The sequence below is a fragment of the Octopus bimaculoides genome, chromosome 8, assembly GCF_046866305.1.
Source record: "Octopus bimaculoides isolate indiv1 chromosome 8, ASM4686630v1, whole genome shotgun sequence".
NCBI lineage: Eukaryota > Metazoa > Mollusca > Cephalopoda > Octopoda > Octopodidae > Octopus > Octopus bimaculoides.
Window position 1 is genome coordinate 86706955 of NC_142935.1, and position 16931 is coordinate 86723885.

Consider the following 16931-nt stretch of genomic DNA (forward strand, 5'->3'; position numbering starts at 1 on the left):
TTTTCACAGAAGTTTGGAAGCAACAGCACTACATGACAGTGAGGCTCATTTACAACTGTCACATGTCAAGACAAGGGGTCACAACACACACATGCTATTGCTTTTTACTATTTCCATCTACCAAATTCACTCACCAAAACTCGTTAACCCAGGGCTATAGTAAAAGACACTTTTCCAAGACACAGAGTGGAACTGAACTCAAAATTAGTGGTTGGGAATCAATCTTCTTAACCAACTCTGCCACATTATATAGAATATATTTTGAACTAGCTACAAATTGTATGAAAAGAGATTAGTTACATAAAAGACAAACTGCAACAGAAAGTGCACAGCCATACATTGTGCATATATTTGTTTTAGATGTTGGTAATCAAAATTCACTCAAATGCTTATAACAAAATAGTGTTGTAATTCGCTTGAAGCATTGTAGTGTGTAAACTATGTAAATATTTTAAAGACTATTAACCCTTTAACATTCAGATTACTCAGTCAAATGTAATGCTCATCTATTTACATTTTCTTTAATTTATCATGAATTATCCTTTAGCTTAGAAATGTCAATGATGTGATTGTTTATTTTATCCTACAATTTATTTCACCCTACAATATCATTTTTAGAATGACATTGTAGGGTAGGTGTGAGAAGCTAGATTTGGCCATTTGGAACATCATCATCATCATCATCATCATCGTTTAACGTCCGCTTTCCATGCTAGCATGGGTTGGACGATTTGACTGAGGACTGGTGAAACCGGATGGCAACACCAGGCTCCAATCTAATTTGGCAGAGTTTCTACAGCTGGATGCCCTTCCTAACGCCAACCACTCAGAGAGTGTAGTGGGTGCTTTTACGTGTCACCCGCACGAAGGCCAGTCATGCGGTACTGGCAACGGCCACGCTCATCTCGCTCGAGAAACCTCATGTGTCACCCGCACAAGAGCCAGTCCAGGGGCACCAGCAACGATCTCGCTCGAAAATCCTACAACAACCCCACACAAGAGCCAGTTCAGGGGCACCGGCAACGATTTCGCTCGAAGAAATTTCATGTGTCACCAGCACAAGAGCCAGTCCAGGGGCACTGGCAACGATCTCGCTCGAAAAACCTCATGTGTTGCCTGCACCAGGACAATATTTGGGCTGGATATAACCTTCTGAAATGCTAAAGAGTTAAGCAATGTATATTTCAAAAAAGCTTCCCTTTATTCATCATCATCATTTAGCATCTGCTTTCCATGCTGGCATGGGTTAGATGGTTTGACTGAAAGTGGTAAGCTGGTGACCTTCAACAGGTTCCAGTCTGATTTGGCATGGTTTCTACAGCTGGATGCCCTTCCTAAAGCCAACCACTCCACGAGTGGCTTTTATGTGCCACTGCCATGGGTGCCAGTTACGTAATACCAGCATCAGTCATAGCTATGCTTTCACTTGGCTTGATGAGTCTTTTCAAGCACAGCATACTGCCAAAGGTCTTGGTCACTTATCATTGCCTCTGTGAGGCCCAATGTTCAAAGGGTACTTTTTGTGTGTTACCGGCACAGGTCCCTGTTACATGACACTAGCATTGGCCATGACTATGGTGTCACATAGCTTAACAGGTCTTCTCAAGCATGGTATATTGCCAGAGGTCTCAGTCACTTGTCACTGCCTCCGTTAGGCCCAACGATCAAAGATCATGCTTTACCACCTTGTCCCATGTCTTCCTTGGTCTACCTCTTTCACAGGTTTCCTCTACAGTTAGGGTCAGGTTAGAGATTGGCACCTTTTTACACAACTGTCCTCATCCATATGCATCACATGCCCATACCAGCACAGTCCTCTCTCTTGCACACCCCATATGATGCCTCTTACGCCCAGCTTTTCTGTCAAGGCACTTACTCTGTCATACATGCTCACTGACATTGCACATCCAGCGAAGCATACTAGCTTCATTTCTTTCAACCCTATGCATATCCTCAGCAGTCATAGCCCATGTTTCATTGCAGTGTAGCATGACTGTTCTCACACAGGCATCATAAGTTTGCCTTTCACTCTGAGGGAGAGGACCTTTGTTGTTGGTAGAGGTAGGTACTCTCTGAACTTTGCCCAACCTATTCTTATTCTAGCAGTTATGCTTTTGGAGCATCCACCTCCGCTGCTGACTTGGTCACAGAGATAAAGGATGCTATCAACTACTTTCCCCTTTGGCATTGAATGAGGTCTATTTTCTGTACATTTTTAGTGTTTATTGTAGCTGTGCACTTTCCACACAAAACCCTTTTTCTGTTTTATTTTTCTTAATCCTCTCTTATGTATTCCAAATATCTTTCTATTTCATTGTTAAAGAATTTACTGACAGTGAACAGCTTGAGATGAGAATTGATGTGAAGTCTTCAACGAAATATGGTGTGTACCTTTACAAGGAAGCTGATGATGACAACTTGAATGACCGTTTGATTGATTTGGGTCACGCCATTGCTGAACCTGGCTCCAAACTGGAAGCAAACCGTGAAATTGAGCAGACACTATTAGACCCACACCGGATATCACATATGGGTTAGTTATTCTTTTCATATTTCTTAATTTTACCTGATTTTCCTGTTAATTCAGACACTGGAAAGTTGGTTGCTAGGATACCACCTGAAGGGTGGAAGTCTCTCTCTCTGGGAAAGATACTTATACTGTCAACTACTAATGCTGCCATCCTTCTACTGTAGTTCTGTGCAGTGGTGGGTACTAATCACATACCAGAAACAGAACTTGGGACATAGATGAGTATAACTATGTTCATTTACTCCTTGTTACATTATGTGAAGAATTTGGACAACAGAAGAAGAAAAAAAGATTTTATGTGTCATGCATTGAAGACAATTTTGAGTATGTGTTTTACATAAATACATACATACAATTGAGCTGTATTTATTTTGATTTTTATGTTGTGAATATATATATATATATATATATATATGTAATGCACAATTGTCTGTGTTTAACAGTTGCATTGTGTGAGTCATTAGCCGTTATAGAAATATCTACTAATGGCTCTTCTGACTAGCATGAGGTAGTGTATGTGTGTGTATATATATATATATATATGTGTATGTACACACACATATAAACAGGTTCTATATAGCTATTTTTTTGTTTGTTTATTAGAACTATAAAGCTAAAAAAAATAGGTCTGGGGAGATTTTTAGCAAGAAGCAAAAAAGAATAGCTAGAAGAGATGCTGGACATTAGATATATATAGTATAGAGTGAAAGTAAGAGATTTAGCTATGCTCTCTGCTAAAAGAATCAGAAACATAAGATTCTAGTTTGTAAAGCAGTGTACTTGTGTAATTGAAGATGTTGGAGAAAATTTTGTTGGAAATTTTGCAGCACACATATTTTTACTGATACCAAGAAGATAGAAGTTTGGAGACATTACTAGATGAGGAGAATGCAAAGTATACATATCAGAGGGACCCGCTCTAGAATTTGACAGTTGTATGATTAAAAAGTCCTGTTAAGGATATGAAGGCAGGGAAAGCTGCTGAAGTATCACAAATAGTTGCTGAGATGCTGAAAATATCTGATCAAGACAGGTACATGCTAGTTGTTCACATAGTCAATCAAGTGGTACATAGTATTGTCTTACCCAATGACTAGCCAAATGGTATCATTATCAGCTGCTACAAGGACAGTGAAAGAAGCAACTACAGAAGCATGAAATTAGACTAAGTCATAACAGTAACAGAAAGAGTTATAATACAACTGATTAAGGTGAGAATTAGCCTAGATAAGATATAGTTCAGGTTTGTGCCAGGATAGGATGCCACTGCAAATACATACTTGTTTTTTACTGAGTGTGTATTGTAATCTTACTGGATTCACCCACCATGCAGCAGAATAGTGGGTTTACCCACCAGAATTAAGGAACCCTATCTGTCTCATTCTTCCTTGTGAGTTCAGTGCTTAGTTAAGAGCAAACCACTATATCTAGCAGTCATAAATCTGAAGAATGCCTTTGAGCAGGTACCATACTTTGTAGGTGAAGGTGCGTGGCTTAGTGGTTAGGGTATTAGACTCACGATCTTAAGGTCATAAGTTCAATTCCTGGTGACACATTGTGTCCTTGAGTAAGACACTTTATTTCACGTTGCTCCAGTCCACTCAGCTGGCAAAGATGAGTAGTACCTGTATTTCAAAGGGCCAGCCTTGTCACACTCTGTGTCATGCTGAATTTACTTGAGAACTATGTTAAACGTACACATGTCTCTGGAGTGCTCAGCCACATGCCAGTTAATTTCACGAGCTGGCTGTTCTGTAGATCAAATCAACTGGAACCCTCATCATCGTAACTGACAGTGTGTCAAGGAATACTTTGTAGTCTGCTGATCATTAAGATAACTATCTGTAGATGAATGGCATGTAAGCCATGTACAGAAATGCCATAAGCAAGTTAATAGTTTATAGTTGGTAATGAGTTCAATGAGGAATTAAGTTTGCAGGCTAGGCTGGTGTACAGGAGTCAGTTCCTGTTTATTATATCCAATGCATAAAAAGGGTGTTTAAGACTGTTTTTGAGAACAGGAGCTCTCAGAAAACTCAGTTCTTATAGCAGAATTTGTTGAACTTGAGAAAGAAGTCAAAATGAGGAAGCAAGCCCAGAAGTTAGAAGCCTCAAAATGAACCTAGCAAAAACAAAAGTTATAGCCAGGATTCTGTTATCTGACAAGTAGCCATACTCTACATCAGCATTTCTCAACTGTGGTTCTCTGGAACCTTAGGGTTCTGCAAAAAGTTATTAGGGGTTCTGCAAGAAAGAGTAAGGTAAGCTAATGCTAATTTCATGATTGTAATATTACTGTACACACACAACATATTATTGGTTATTGTAATATAAACATCACCCTATCTAATCTATTATGTTCTCAAATATAACAAATAACTGTATTTATATATATATATATATAACGATATTTACCATGTGAACTATGATGAAAAAAATATGAGAAAGATACAGTATAGTTTTTTTTGTGCAAGGGTTCTTTGAGAAATGTAATTTATTTTAAGGGTTATGCAAGGGTAAAAAGGTTGAGAAATACTGCTCTACATGCAGAAAATATATAAATTATGGGTGCAGAAAACAGGAGTTTATGCTTGAAATAGGTTCTTACATTTCTGTTACCAAGGAACCTAATAAGTTGTTGGCACTTAAAAAGCATGGTAATCATTATAAGAACAGAATTGAAAAGGTTAAGGAGGGAAGCTTTTATCTCTGCTAGAAGCAGCAGCAGCAGAATCCTCTCTCTTATTAAATAGCAGGAAAGATGGCAGAGGCCTATGATCATTGGTGAATGTGACCATTTTTGATATACAGCTCTTTTCTGTATATCAAAAATGGTGTAGTGGATCATAGGTAGGCTGACAGGGAAGGTAAGCTTGATTTGTGGCAATTATATTGTAGTTTATTTGCAGTAAGGGTATACGTGAGATAAATTCCTTCAGGGGCTTGGTTAAGCTTCCTAGATGTAGTTGATACCATTTGTTATTTTGTTGATCTATTTGGCAGTGGTAGAGTGTTTTCCAAAAGTATAGTTGGCTGATTTAGAACAGAGTAGGGAATGGTGGCCCTAGACACAGATGTTTACTGGAAATCCAGTCTGCTTGAGACTACCTTAAAGCTGACCACTGCAGCTTGTTTTTCACTCAGTGTGTACATGCGGTAAGGCAGGTTAGACAGATTGATCCACCACAGTTATGGAGTCCTATCTACTCCTTTCTAAGATGTTCCAGCAACAATTGGTGATCCATCACTGCTAAAGTTGTCTTATAGTGTACTTGTTTACCATGTCAATATATTTTTGCGTTCTGCTCAATATTGCTAGAAAGTTGTTAATATTAAGCTTGTTTCATCATGCTTCTAAGAGATTTTGTTTTTGTCCAGCTGGGACTGAGCAATCCTTCAGAATACTCTTTTCTGAGTGGTGGTAGCAATAGTGGTCACTGTTTCCACAGTCACTGACAACCCACCTATGTAATAAGTTGTACTGTGTTACATTGGTAACATGTACACTCATCTATACAAACAGAGCAGCTTGAAATATACATACATGTGGGTGTAGTGGTGACTGGAGTCTTTAAATATTCCTGTTCTTTTCCACTCACAAGAATCAATACGAGATTTGGTTTTTCTTTTAAATGTTTTTTGCTTTTTTCATTTTTGCTTTTCAGGCCATAGTGTATTCTGGACTTATCAAATGTTTTTTTTATTAAAAAAATTTTTTTTTTAAATAGTTAAGTTTGATTTGGTGAGATTTTACTACTTTTTCTATCAAGTAGATCAGCAGTGCTTGCTTAAAATATTTGTTCTTGGTTGATATTGCTTGAATAGTTTTACAAGTTCAGGTTTTTGTGTGAATTGTTGCATTCTGACATATATCTGAACTTTGAAATAAAACATGACATTTCCATGATAAACTACTTACCTGTCAACAAGTAGAAGTGATGTTCTTATCTTTTTATTTTCAGCCAGGGATACTGAGGCAGTCATGATAATGTCATTTTGCCTGAAAAGAAGACACGATTACTTGAGGGATATAAATTGATTTTCTGCAATAACTGAGGATGTAATCCATACTTAAATAACTATGATCAATTAGCTCATATGTTTATTAGAGCAAAAGTTAATACTCCAAAAGCAATATTAAACTCTCCAAGGATTTCAAAACCAAAATATACTTTAAATACACTTAAATCAATATAGAACATCACAAAATACAACAGTTCACAATTTTTTTAAGAGTTGTGACCATAATGATTTACATATTAAAAAGTTAATACCCTTAATGACTCTCATTTAGTGTATTGGTTTCAGAGGTTTTTATTTGGATTTTGTAGCCTAATCAACAAAACAATATTTGTTGTATGAGTACTATTATTATTGAAGTTGCACATCTTGTACTGGGCTTCCACTTCAGATTTAGTGAAGCTATAATCGCAGTTTGTGAATTTAGTTTGTAACTTCAGGTGTATTTGTAAAACTAAACTGAAAAGTGTGGGCCACTTTCTCTTGCTAGTTTAATAGCTACTTCTGAAGAGTCATCGAGAAATACTCCAATGATTAGTGTAAATGTTTATATCATACTCGATTATATTCGATCTTTGGTAATATGGAAAGGAAAAAAAGATGTGGATTATCAAGAGGATATGTCAAAGTGAAATCTATTAATTGGCCTGATGTTGAATTTAGAATACGAAGATATCCAATGACATTGCAGCCATATTCTTCATCAAGGCAACTGAGATTTCATTGTAAACAATACCATTATTGCCTCATCCAGTTCCTCTTTCAGATGTTCACCATTCATCATCATTGTTGTAACATCCACTTTTCCACACTCACATGAATGACACAGAATTTGTTGAGACTGATTTTCTATTACTGGATGCCTTTCCAGCAATAGAAAATGGCCAATCCCCATCTTTTCCCCCATAGCTAGACAAGTTTTCTCTGAAGATTGGAAATGGACATTGCTTGTATGACTGATGCTCATTTATAACCATCACACAGTATCTAATCAAGAACACACACACAATGGGATTCTTTTAGTTTCTGTCAACTGAATCCATCCGCAAGGCTTTGGTGAACCTGGAGCTGTAGTAGAAGTCACTTCCCTAAGGTGCCATGCAGTGGGACTGAACTTGAATGCATATGGTTGGGAAGCAAACTCCTTACAGTTATGCCTTTGGCTGTTGATCTAGGAATAAATTGTTACACCAAAATGTTAACTCAGAAAATGTACCATGATCTCTTTCTGTGTCATTAGGTTGCCACTGAAGGCTCCATGGTCATTTAGTAAGTGTTAGGACCAAGTCTGCCTGTTGAAGTCCATCTGTCTCCAGACTAAGTCCTTTAACCTTACTACAAATAAATGAAGTGAAACAGCTCAACAAGGAACTAAACCTCTTCTCATTACCTTGTCAGGTTCACCTGCATGCACCCAACAAGAGAGATTCTTTGAACATCAACTTTATTGGCCTCCCCAGTCTGGGGATTTACAAAGGTTCTAGACAACACTGGCCCTTTTCCTTTGACTAATAAGAAAGAAATCAAATATAAAACAAAATGTCTTTAACCCTTTTATAACCAAAATTCTATTGAAATGCACTGCTATTGTTTCAATTAATTTTGATAAGAATTTAGTAAAATAATTTTATTAAGCTGGTGTTTAGAACAAACTAACATAAAATTTTGATGGAAAAGTTTAATTTAGATCACTTTAAAACTGGAAGCTTTTGTTGTAGAATTAGGGGTGGGCTCAGGCAGGTTGGTATGAAATGGGTTAATAAGTTTGACTATGACATGACTATTACTTTGTTTCTGAGTATTTTGGTAAATTAAATCATAAAAATTGATGCTGAAGTTTGTTATTTTGTTACCAAACATTCTGAGTCAGTATAGTCCATCAATGATCATTTTTCTCTGGTCAAGTTTGATAACTATTCAACTGCTTCAGTCATCATATTGAGAGGCACTTGTTGATTTTTACTGACTTCAGATGGTGGGTAAATAAATGGTGTGATGCAAGATACCCATGCTTGTCACTCTATCATACTTTAGCCTTTTGATACCTCTTTTCCTTTTCAAATACTTCCCTCCTAGTAATGGGAGCTTTTTCTTTTTTTCTTGTTCTTTTTCTGTCTTGCAAGTTTACATGGCAATCTTACTAGTGCTGGTGGCACAGCAAAAGCACCCAGTATACTCTGTAAAGTGGTTGGTTTTACAAAGGGCATCCACCCATAAAAACTATGCCAAAGCTGACGTTGGAACTCAACACAGCACTACGGCTCTTCAGATTCTGTCAAACCTTCCAACTCATGCCAGCATGGAAAAGAGATGTTAAATGATAATGAAATGAAATGAAACTGGTTCAAGGATTCAATATTCAATCATTTGGTTTATCAGGAATTCACTATTACTCATTTTGCTGCCATTCTATTAAAATCACCAACTTTCAGCCTTTAGTCACTTTGCAGTACTGACCACCATTCAAATTACATAAATAAGATGGCTATCTCATTTATACTACAGCGCTACCTTCTGTCAGACTACAATCTTAGAAAATAAATTAATCAAATTGAAAACTGTTGGCTATTATGCACACAGACACCCTCCTTCACTAGTATTAGATGACAGAGGGTTCTAAAAGAAATTTAACCCTTTTTATGCTAACCCACCTGAGACCACCCCTTGTTTTAAATGATGTCAAAGTCTTCCATCAAAACCCATTAATTCATGTTCTGAACACCAGCTTCGTAATGAAACAGCAAATTTTAATAAATTCATTATTTTTAAAATAAATTGAAACAAAATGTATTTCAACAGAAATATGGGAATAAAAAAAAGTTTGTATACCTAATCATGTCACTCAAAATTGAGTCTTTGGAACCACTTCATAAAGGTTTTGAGTGGGGTTCATGTCAATATAGGAAAGAATTACAGGTGAGAGGTGTCAGTTGTACCAACTGACCATGTAAAAACAATTGTTTTAACAAAATCTACCTCACAGATGCTAGACTGGAAAAATGAATGTAAAGCTTATGTATATATATGTGTGTGTGTGTGTGTATTAATTTTTTTATCTACAGGTTTTGGACCAAGATACTTTTGAGGTCAACTGATATTAACAGGAGGACTACCAAAATTTTGGGTGTTTTCTTTTTTGCTTTTCTCCAAATATTGCATTAGTTTGGTGTTTATTTTTTTTGTTTGTTTGTATTCAATTTTATTTTTTGTATTTTGTTTGTTATATGTTGTTGTTTTATGTTTTTGTTTTTTCTGCATGCATTGTTGCACAAGGAATGAGACCAACCAAAACAACTTTTTGGTTATAAATAGGTTTACTATGAATTTAAATGCATGACTTAGCGGAGTTTTCACATTAAGAACACCCCCATTCCAGACCAACAATTGGCTGTATAGAGCCCCTTGGCAAAAAATGCTGTCTTTTAAAGGCCTCATGATATTGAGAATTATAATTAGCTTCTATCAGTTTAGTCATTAAGAAGTTAGGTGTAATTTGCATTGTTATGCCATAGTCCAGTGGTTTTCAGATGAGGTACATATAAAATTTTAAAATCTATCTGGTATAAATTGGTTATACTTCTACAATGCACAAAATATTTTAACAATTTTTTTTTTTATTAATGATTCCTGATAATATTTAATTATAAAAATATGATTTTTTAAGCATCGAATGGCTAGGAGGGTACATCCAAGTAAAATAGGAATCAAAGGATCCATAGCTAAAAAGTGGTTGGGAAACACTGCCATAATCTATGCATAGCTAGGTCTACAAATTCTTGTAGGCAGACACTGTATGCCATATAGAACGGGTAAAATACCAGTGTACATAATTTTACACTCTGTGGAATATAGATCTAAATTGTGTTTATAATTAAACCAGACTAAGCCAGCAAGCTGATAGTATCATTCTTGGCATTTCTTTCATCTCTTTATTTTCTGAGTTCAAATCTATAAAATAAAGTAATAGTCAAATACTGGGCTTGATCTAATTCACTACTTCAAATGGGTGGCTTTGTACCCAAGTTGGAATTATTAAACCAGACTTATCCTGGGTTTACTTTGATTGTGCTAACATAATCACAAATATTCCAGTATTGACCATGCCATCTTTTTTGTGGGAGTGGAGAGACTTTGGATAATGTATCCTACATTATTCATTGTCCTCCTTTTTAAAAAAAAACAGATGGTTATATGATTTAAAGGAGATTTCAATGGTTTCTAGCAGACCAATTGACCTCAGAGAGTAATAGTGTTGGTGTAGGTGTAGAAAGACTTATGTACAGTAGAAGTGGTAGTAAGTGTATATTGTAGTATATGAAGACTATCACATATATAGTAGAGACAGTAAGTAGATTACTTGGCAATGTTGATTTGATACCAAAAGGGTATCACTTGACTGGGGCTTTTTAAAACCCTTCCATTACCAAATATTCATATGGGTACCTTTGATGAGGTAATATTTCAGATACATTTGAAAAATAAAAAAAAATTGTTTATTAAAAATTATACAAACAGTAATTAATTACATAAAAAGCAAATCAATTTCAAATTTGATTTACTTTTTTAATAACTTAGACTGTCTTAACCCTGTCACCCAAAGAAATACTTCTGTCTGGTCAGAACCAGGTCTAAACCATGTCTTCTTAACATTGATTGGTTAACTCAAAGCCAGAGTCCATCTTTAGTCTGTCTTTAAATTCATTCCTAGCATGGGTCTCTAACAAATCAGCCAATAATAACCTAATCAGCATAAACAGAAACTCATAAATAAGGAAAAACAACAACATATAACAAAAAATCTCTCCGCTCTATTAAGGGATAATGTTTTTGTCGATTCTGTTACCAATTTAACTTTGTTTCAGAATTGTCATTCCATGACATCTCCTGTTGCCGTGACAGCTGTTTATCTGACGGTAATTATTTTCAACATAGTCTCTCTCTATCTCTTTCTCTCTCTTATTCTTTCTTATATACACTCACAAGAGTGTGTGTTTGTGTATAGCTACACATACACACACACACACACACACACACACACATGTAATTATGCATAGAACATGACCAACACACATGTATAAAATAAATTGTTTATTGTAATTTGCAATAGTGTACCACATATACCAAAATTTGGTTTGATAGAGCTAAAAGTTAGGTGTAGAACATGACATAGATTTGTGATGAAATATTGTACCAAATGTTTATATATAGCTTTCTGTTTGTGCTTGGTATGTATAGGTATTGAGTAGGGTGGTGACTCCTTTTAAATTGGTTATTTTTTGTCTTTAGAGACTTATCTCAATCCTGAGGCTGGGTGGCTGATGTCAAAAACTGGTGTGGGAGGGGTTAAATGACCTCTATGGTGGAGGAAGCAAACATGTTTTGTTTTGGTTTCTTTTTTCTCTTCTCCTTTACTAAGTTGTTCGTGTTTTCACCCCATAGAAACTCACTTTTTTTTTTATAGACGTTGTTTGTAAATGGCGTTTATTACTTTTCTTTGTGTTGTCTGTAACTTGTTCCACATTCAGATCCATGTTAAACTTTTGAACGAACTCACTAGATGAGCAGTCTTGGAACCTCATTTCTATTACTGGCTCAGTGTTGTCTGTTATGTTAATCACAGCTCAACTACACTATTTGCATGTGTGTTTTTCCCTGCTGATATTGGTTGGACAGAACTACAGTACCATTCACATTTCTTAATCTTGCCTCATTTTTTCTGTAAGATCCAAAATCCTGAGATACAACTTGACTTTTTCTTCCTATGTGTTGGTTTTTTTTGCAGTGGGTATCTCATGTCAGCCGGCATCACTTTCACACACACAAACACAGTGTTTGTGTTAAAATAACAACTTTGTTCTGTTTGCATATCTTGTTTCTACTTTTTTTCATATTTAGAAAAGTAATTTTTTACAAAATGTCTGTATATAATGATTATATATATATATATATATATATATATATATTTATATATATATATAATATCATTAATTTAATGTTCACTCATGGATTTATGATTCTCTCTATATTCAACCTCAGAATGAGTGATCTTTTGTTTTACTTTCATTGTTTTTATTGTTATTGTCAGCAGTAGAATGATTGGTAGATTTAAAATTGCATTATCAATTTGTTGTTTTTTTGTTTTGAAGTGTATTCAGCTATTAGACTAATCACTATAACCTTTACAATAACCAATCAAAACTTTGATGGGAAAGTATAAGGCTGTTGTTTTAAGTCTGGCATTTCTTATACTGACATTACATGATCATGAAATATAGATAAATCTTTGTTTTTAGGTCACATTTTGAAGCATTGAGATATTTGAGAATAGATCAATCATTTTTAATGTTGTTGCTTAAATGAAAATGGAATAGAATTCCTTTCTCACTCTTAAGATGATACCTCTAAATTTCATGGCTAAAAATCAGCAAGTCTCTCTGGTATACTGCTATCACAGCCATCCAGTCTAAAGCAAACACACGATTTGATTCCCATGAGTGAATTTGTCCACTTTTCTCTATATAAGGAGTTGTGCTACTTTTTATAAATCTATATGAATTAAGACCCTTTTGATACCAACCTGTCTAAGATTGCTCCTTACTCTGTAACACAAACTTCCTGTTTTAAAGTGAACTAGATTTTAAAACCTTACATCAAAATTTCATGTTAAGTTATGTTCTAAACACTAACTAAATTTGTCATTAGTTTTAAAATTAATTTAAAACAAAAGCAGTTTATTGTAACAGAAGGGTTAAGCAACTTTGTAAAAAAAAGTTACTTATTCATAAAAATGACATGAAAAACTTCTTTTTGTGTTGTATATATAAAAATTTATAAACCAAAAGAATAAAAATACTTAGATTTACTTTCTCCCCATTCACTTACACACATGCACACAGAGCATTGTTGTTTTAATGTCTTATTTCCAATTTTGTATCATATCTATTTGCTTCTGTCTTTTTTGTGCTTAAATATGAAATACATTGGCAAATCATTAATTTACTCTTGATTTAAACATAGGACTTTTTCCTTCTCTCAGAATATCACATAGTTTGGTTCTTGTTATTAGTGTTGTAGTTTTGCATTGATATTGTCCAACCCATGCCAGCATGGAAACACATTAAAGGATGATGATGTGATTTTTATGCATGAAATTCTTTTGGTTCTTTGTAGTTTCTCTAGAAAATTTTGTTTCTGTTGAGTTTCTCATGACTGACTTGCTTACTTGCTTTAGTTGGTGCTTTTTTAATTTTTGCTTGTGTATATAAATATCTATCTATCTATATATATATATATATATATATATAATATATACATACATACATATATGCAAGTACACGTGTGTGCTGTGTATATGTAAAAAAGTGTGTGTATGTACATGTGTGTGCTTTGTCCTTATTAGTAATTCTTTATTCCTGGGCACAGACAAATTGACAGATCTAACTTCAGATTAACAAGTCATCTCAGATATAGTTGCAGACTTTCTATTGTTTCTACATGTCGGTATTTGACCTGAACTAGGTTGTGGCCACTTGGGAAGTGATATGTCTACTATTAAAGCAATGGTTTTAATAAAAATGTAGGCCATGAATCTAATTTACTGCATAAAATGCTAAAGAATTATAGTCATATTGTATATTAACAGTAGTTCAACACAAAGTAGGTGTTTCTTCATTGTGTATTATATTTGTATGGGAGTGGAGTGGAAGATGAAGTTATTTTTATAAATCTGGTTGTATTAGAGAAACAGCAAAAATAATTAATTAGGGGAAAATGAGAAGGAAAGAACGAGTGTTCTGAGTTGAATGAACCTTTTTATATCTGTAAATTTGCTTATTTGTAACTCTTTCTTCCCTCTATGGAAGAAATAACCTACCAACCAAACAACATTTATATTGGCCTACAATATAAATGTTGTTTGGTTGGTGGGTTGCTTTCTCCAGTCACTCTTTATATTGTATAGAAAGAATGGTAGGGTACAAAAAGAAAAAAAATGTAGTTGACATAAGAGGTATGGGATGGGTACACATACTAGGCTTGGTGGCAGGCAAAAAGTTAAAAAACACTACATAAACACAGTGAGAGAAAAAGAATCATAGCAATAGAGGGGAGGGAGTAAATGACTGTAGGGGAGGAGTTATTCAAATGAGAAATTTGTTTTAAGGTAGTAAATATTCTCTTTTTGAAAATTAATATTCATTTCATCATCTTGTATAACAAGATATTTGATAAGTTAAATTAACAATTATTACATGTATGCCATATTTCCTGATGGCAGAAGTTTATTTCCAAAGTTACTTGTATGACTGGTAACACTCTAGTATATAAATTTAGTGAATGATTTTGAGGAAAAACCTCCAGGACACTGGCATAAGCATAGCCAAGTGGCTAGAAAGTTCACCTCACTATCATGTGGTTTTTGTTTCAACTCCACTGTGTAGCGCCATAGCAAGTATACTTTATTGTAGTCTTGGATTGACTAGTTACTTTGTGAATGAAATTTGGTACATGGAAGTCTGTGGAAACTTGCCATTTCTTATCAGTCCACTGAAGATTTGGGAGAATCTCTAAACCATCAGACAGAAAGCAGTGTAGCATTTTGTGCTAGTCCTTTTCATTCTGCATTCAAATCCATTCAAGATCAACTCAATGTAACAGTCCAGTACTATGAGTTGTGCAACCTCCTCTCTCTCCTTTTTGCACCTTTGTGAACTCCCTGCTCATACACCCTATGCAATCCTCTACCATTCCATTTATATTCACAGCTTTGTACCTTGAGATTATGTTTTGGTACATCACCATCTCTCTCTCACTCAGACTGGGATAACCGTGTTTCTACACAAAACACTTGTTTCTGTCCCTCTATCATAGTTTAACCTCTCATCACCTGGAACAAAACCACCTCTCACAATAGTTCTTCTCAGTTGAAGGATCTTTGTCTTGCAAGTTATGTGATGTTCCTCATTGGTGATGGTACCACATAAAAAGTACCCAGCCCATTCTATAAAGTACTTGGTGTTAGGAAGGACATCCACCCGTAAAACCATGCTAAAGCAGACCTCATCAGTGCTGGTCCCATATAAAAAGCACCCAGTCCACTCAGTAAAGCAGTTGGCATTAGGAAGGACATTCAGCTATAAAAGCTATGCCAAAGCAGACAGTAGAGCTTGGTGCAGTCTTTTGGCTTGCAGCTCCTATCAAACCATCCAGCCATGAGAGTACGGAAGACAGATGATGATGACACTTCTTCAAACAAAGAGAATCCATATAATATATCTTCTTGGTGTTGCTTTGTACTTTAAACAGAAATTGGGAAATACACCATAATGGCTCCAGTGTTGCTGTCAAGAGAAGTGACCCTGGCGATTATTAGCCTTGAAGATATGTGCTGGAATAATACCATGCAAATCGTATAATTAACAGAAAATGTGGTGCTTCTGTCAGTGTGTCTGTCCCAGATCAACAGAAGAAGCATTTATTGATGTAGCAGAAATGTAATAGTAATAAACATTTGTGATTCCAACAACATCTAGATGGGTTGTCTTCTGAATTCTGTTCTCGTAATTGCCCTTTGTTTACAAATAAATACAATAGAAATTCTCTTTCAGTGTGTGTGTGGTTATATGAACAAACATAACACTTTATTTTCATCTCTGATTTTCCTGGAAAAATTGTTTAGGTTTAAGATTATCCTTATCTTTTTTCATTATCTGACAAAACTCAAACGTCTTTCTACTATTAAATAACAACAGAAAATAACAAAACATTGCAATATCTTCGTCAGTCTTCAAGTTACTAGCAATTGCATCAAAATTTTAATATTTCCTCAACTTTCAGTTTCATTGATTTTTGTCTTTTGCTTCTAGCTTCTCCTGTTTATGGATCAATATTTAATCATTTCTTTATTTTTTTTATTCCTTCTTGTAAATGTTTTATTGGATTTGCAGATTTTTGTTGCATCAGTTACAAGAATCCTGTCCCTAATAGCAGAGTGGGGGTTGTTGCGTAGGTAGATTAAAGATAAAGGAATCAGTGTAGATAATGTTTACTTTGAAGATTGTCAGAGGAGATACATTGTAGGAACAGCATTTCTAGGGAAGAATTGGTAAAAACAAAAATGTGTGGAGTTTTAGAGTTATTGGATTTACTTAAATACACTTTGGTTCATAAATGAATCTACTTCCATGCTAATACTTTAAGAACTAACACTTATCTCTTATTTAAAACACATATTGTGACAGAAATGAAATCAATATTAGTTTCAAATTTTGGCCCATTGTCGGCAATTTCAGGGGTGGGTGTGAGTCAAGTAGTGTTCAACTGGTTCTTATTTTATCCCCCCACCCCCAAAAAAAGATAAAGGTAAAGTTGATACTGGCAAAAT

General features: G+C 35.0%; 1 protein-coding gene across 4 annotated transcripts in view; it reads left to right on the top strand.

The window, feature by feature from the left end:
- LOC128246987 (tudor domain-containing protein 15-like) overlaps nt 1-16931 on the top strand; it is a 53566-nt gene that overhangs the window by 33081 nt on the left and 3554 nt on the right. For 2 of the 4 annotated variants that reach the window (XM_052970222.2, XM_089356750.1), the window contains exons 8-9: nt 2324-2533; nt 11413-11463. In XM_052970222.2, coding sequence (XP_052826182.2) covers nt 2324-2533; nt 11413-11463 — 261 coding nt within the window. The remainder of the gene's footprint in view (nt 1-2323; nt 2534-11412; nt 11464-16931) is intronic. The other 2 variants (XM_052970223.2, XM_089356751.1) reach the window with 1 other exon arrangement.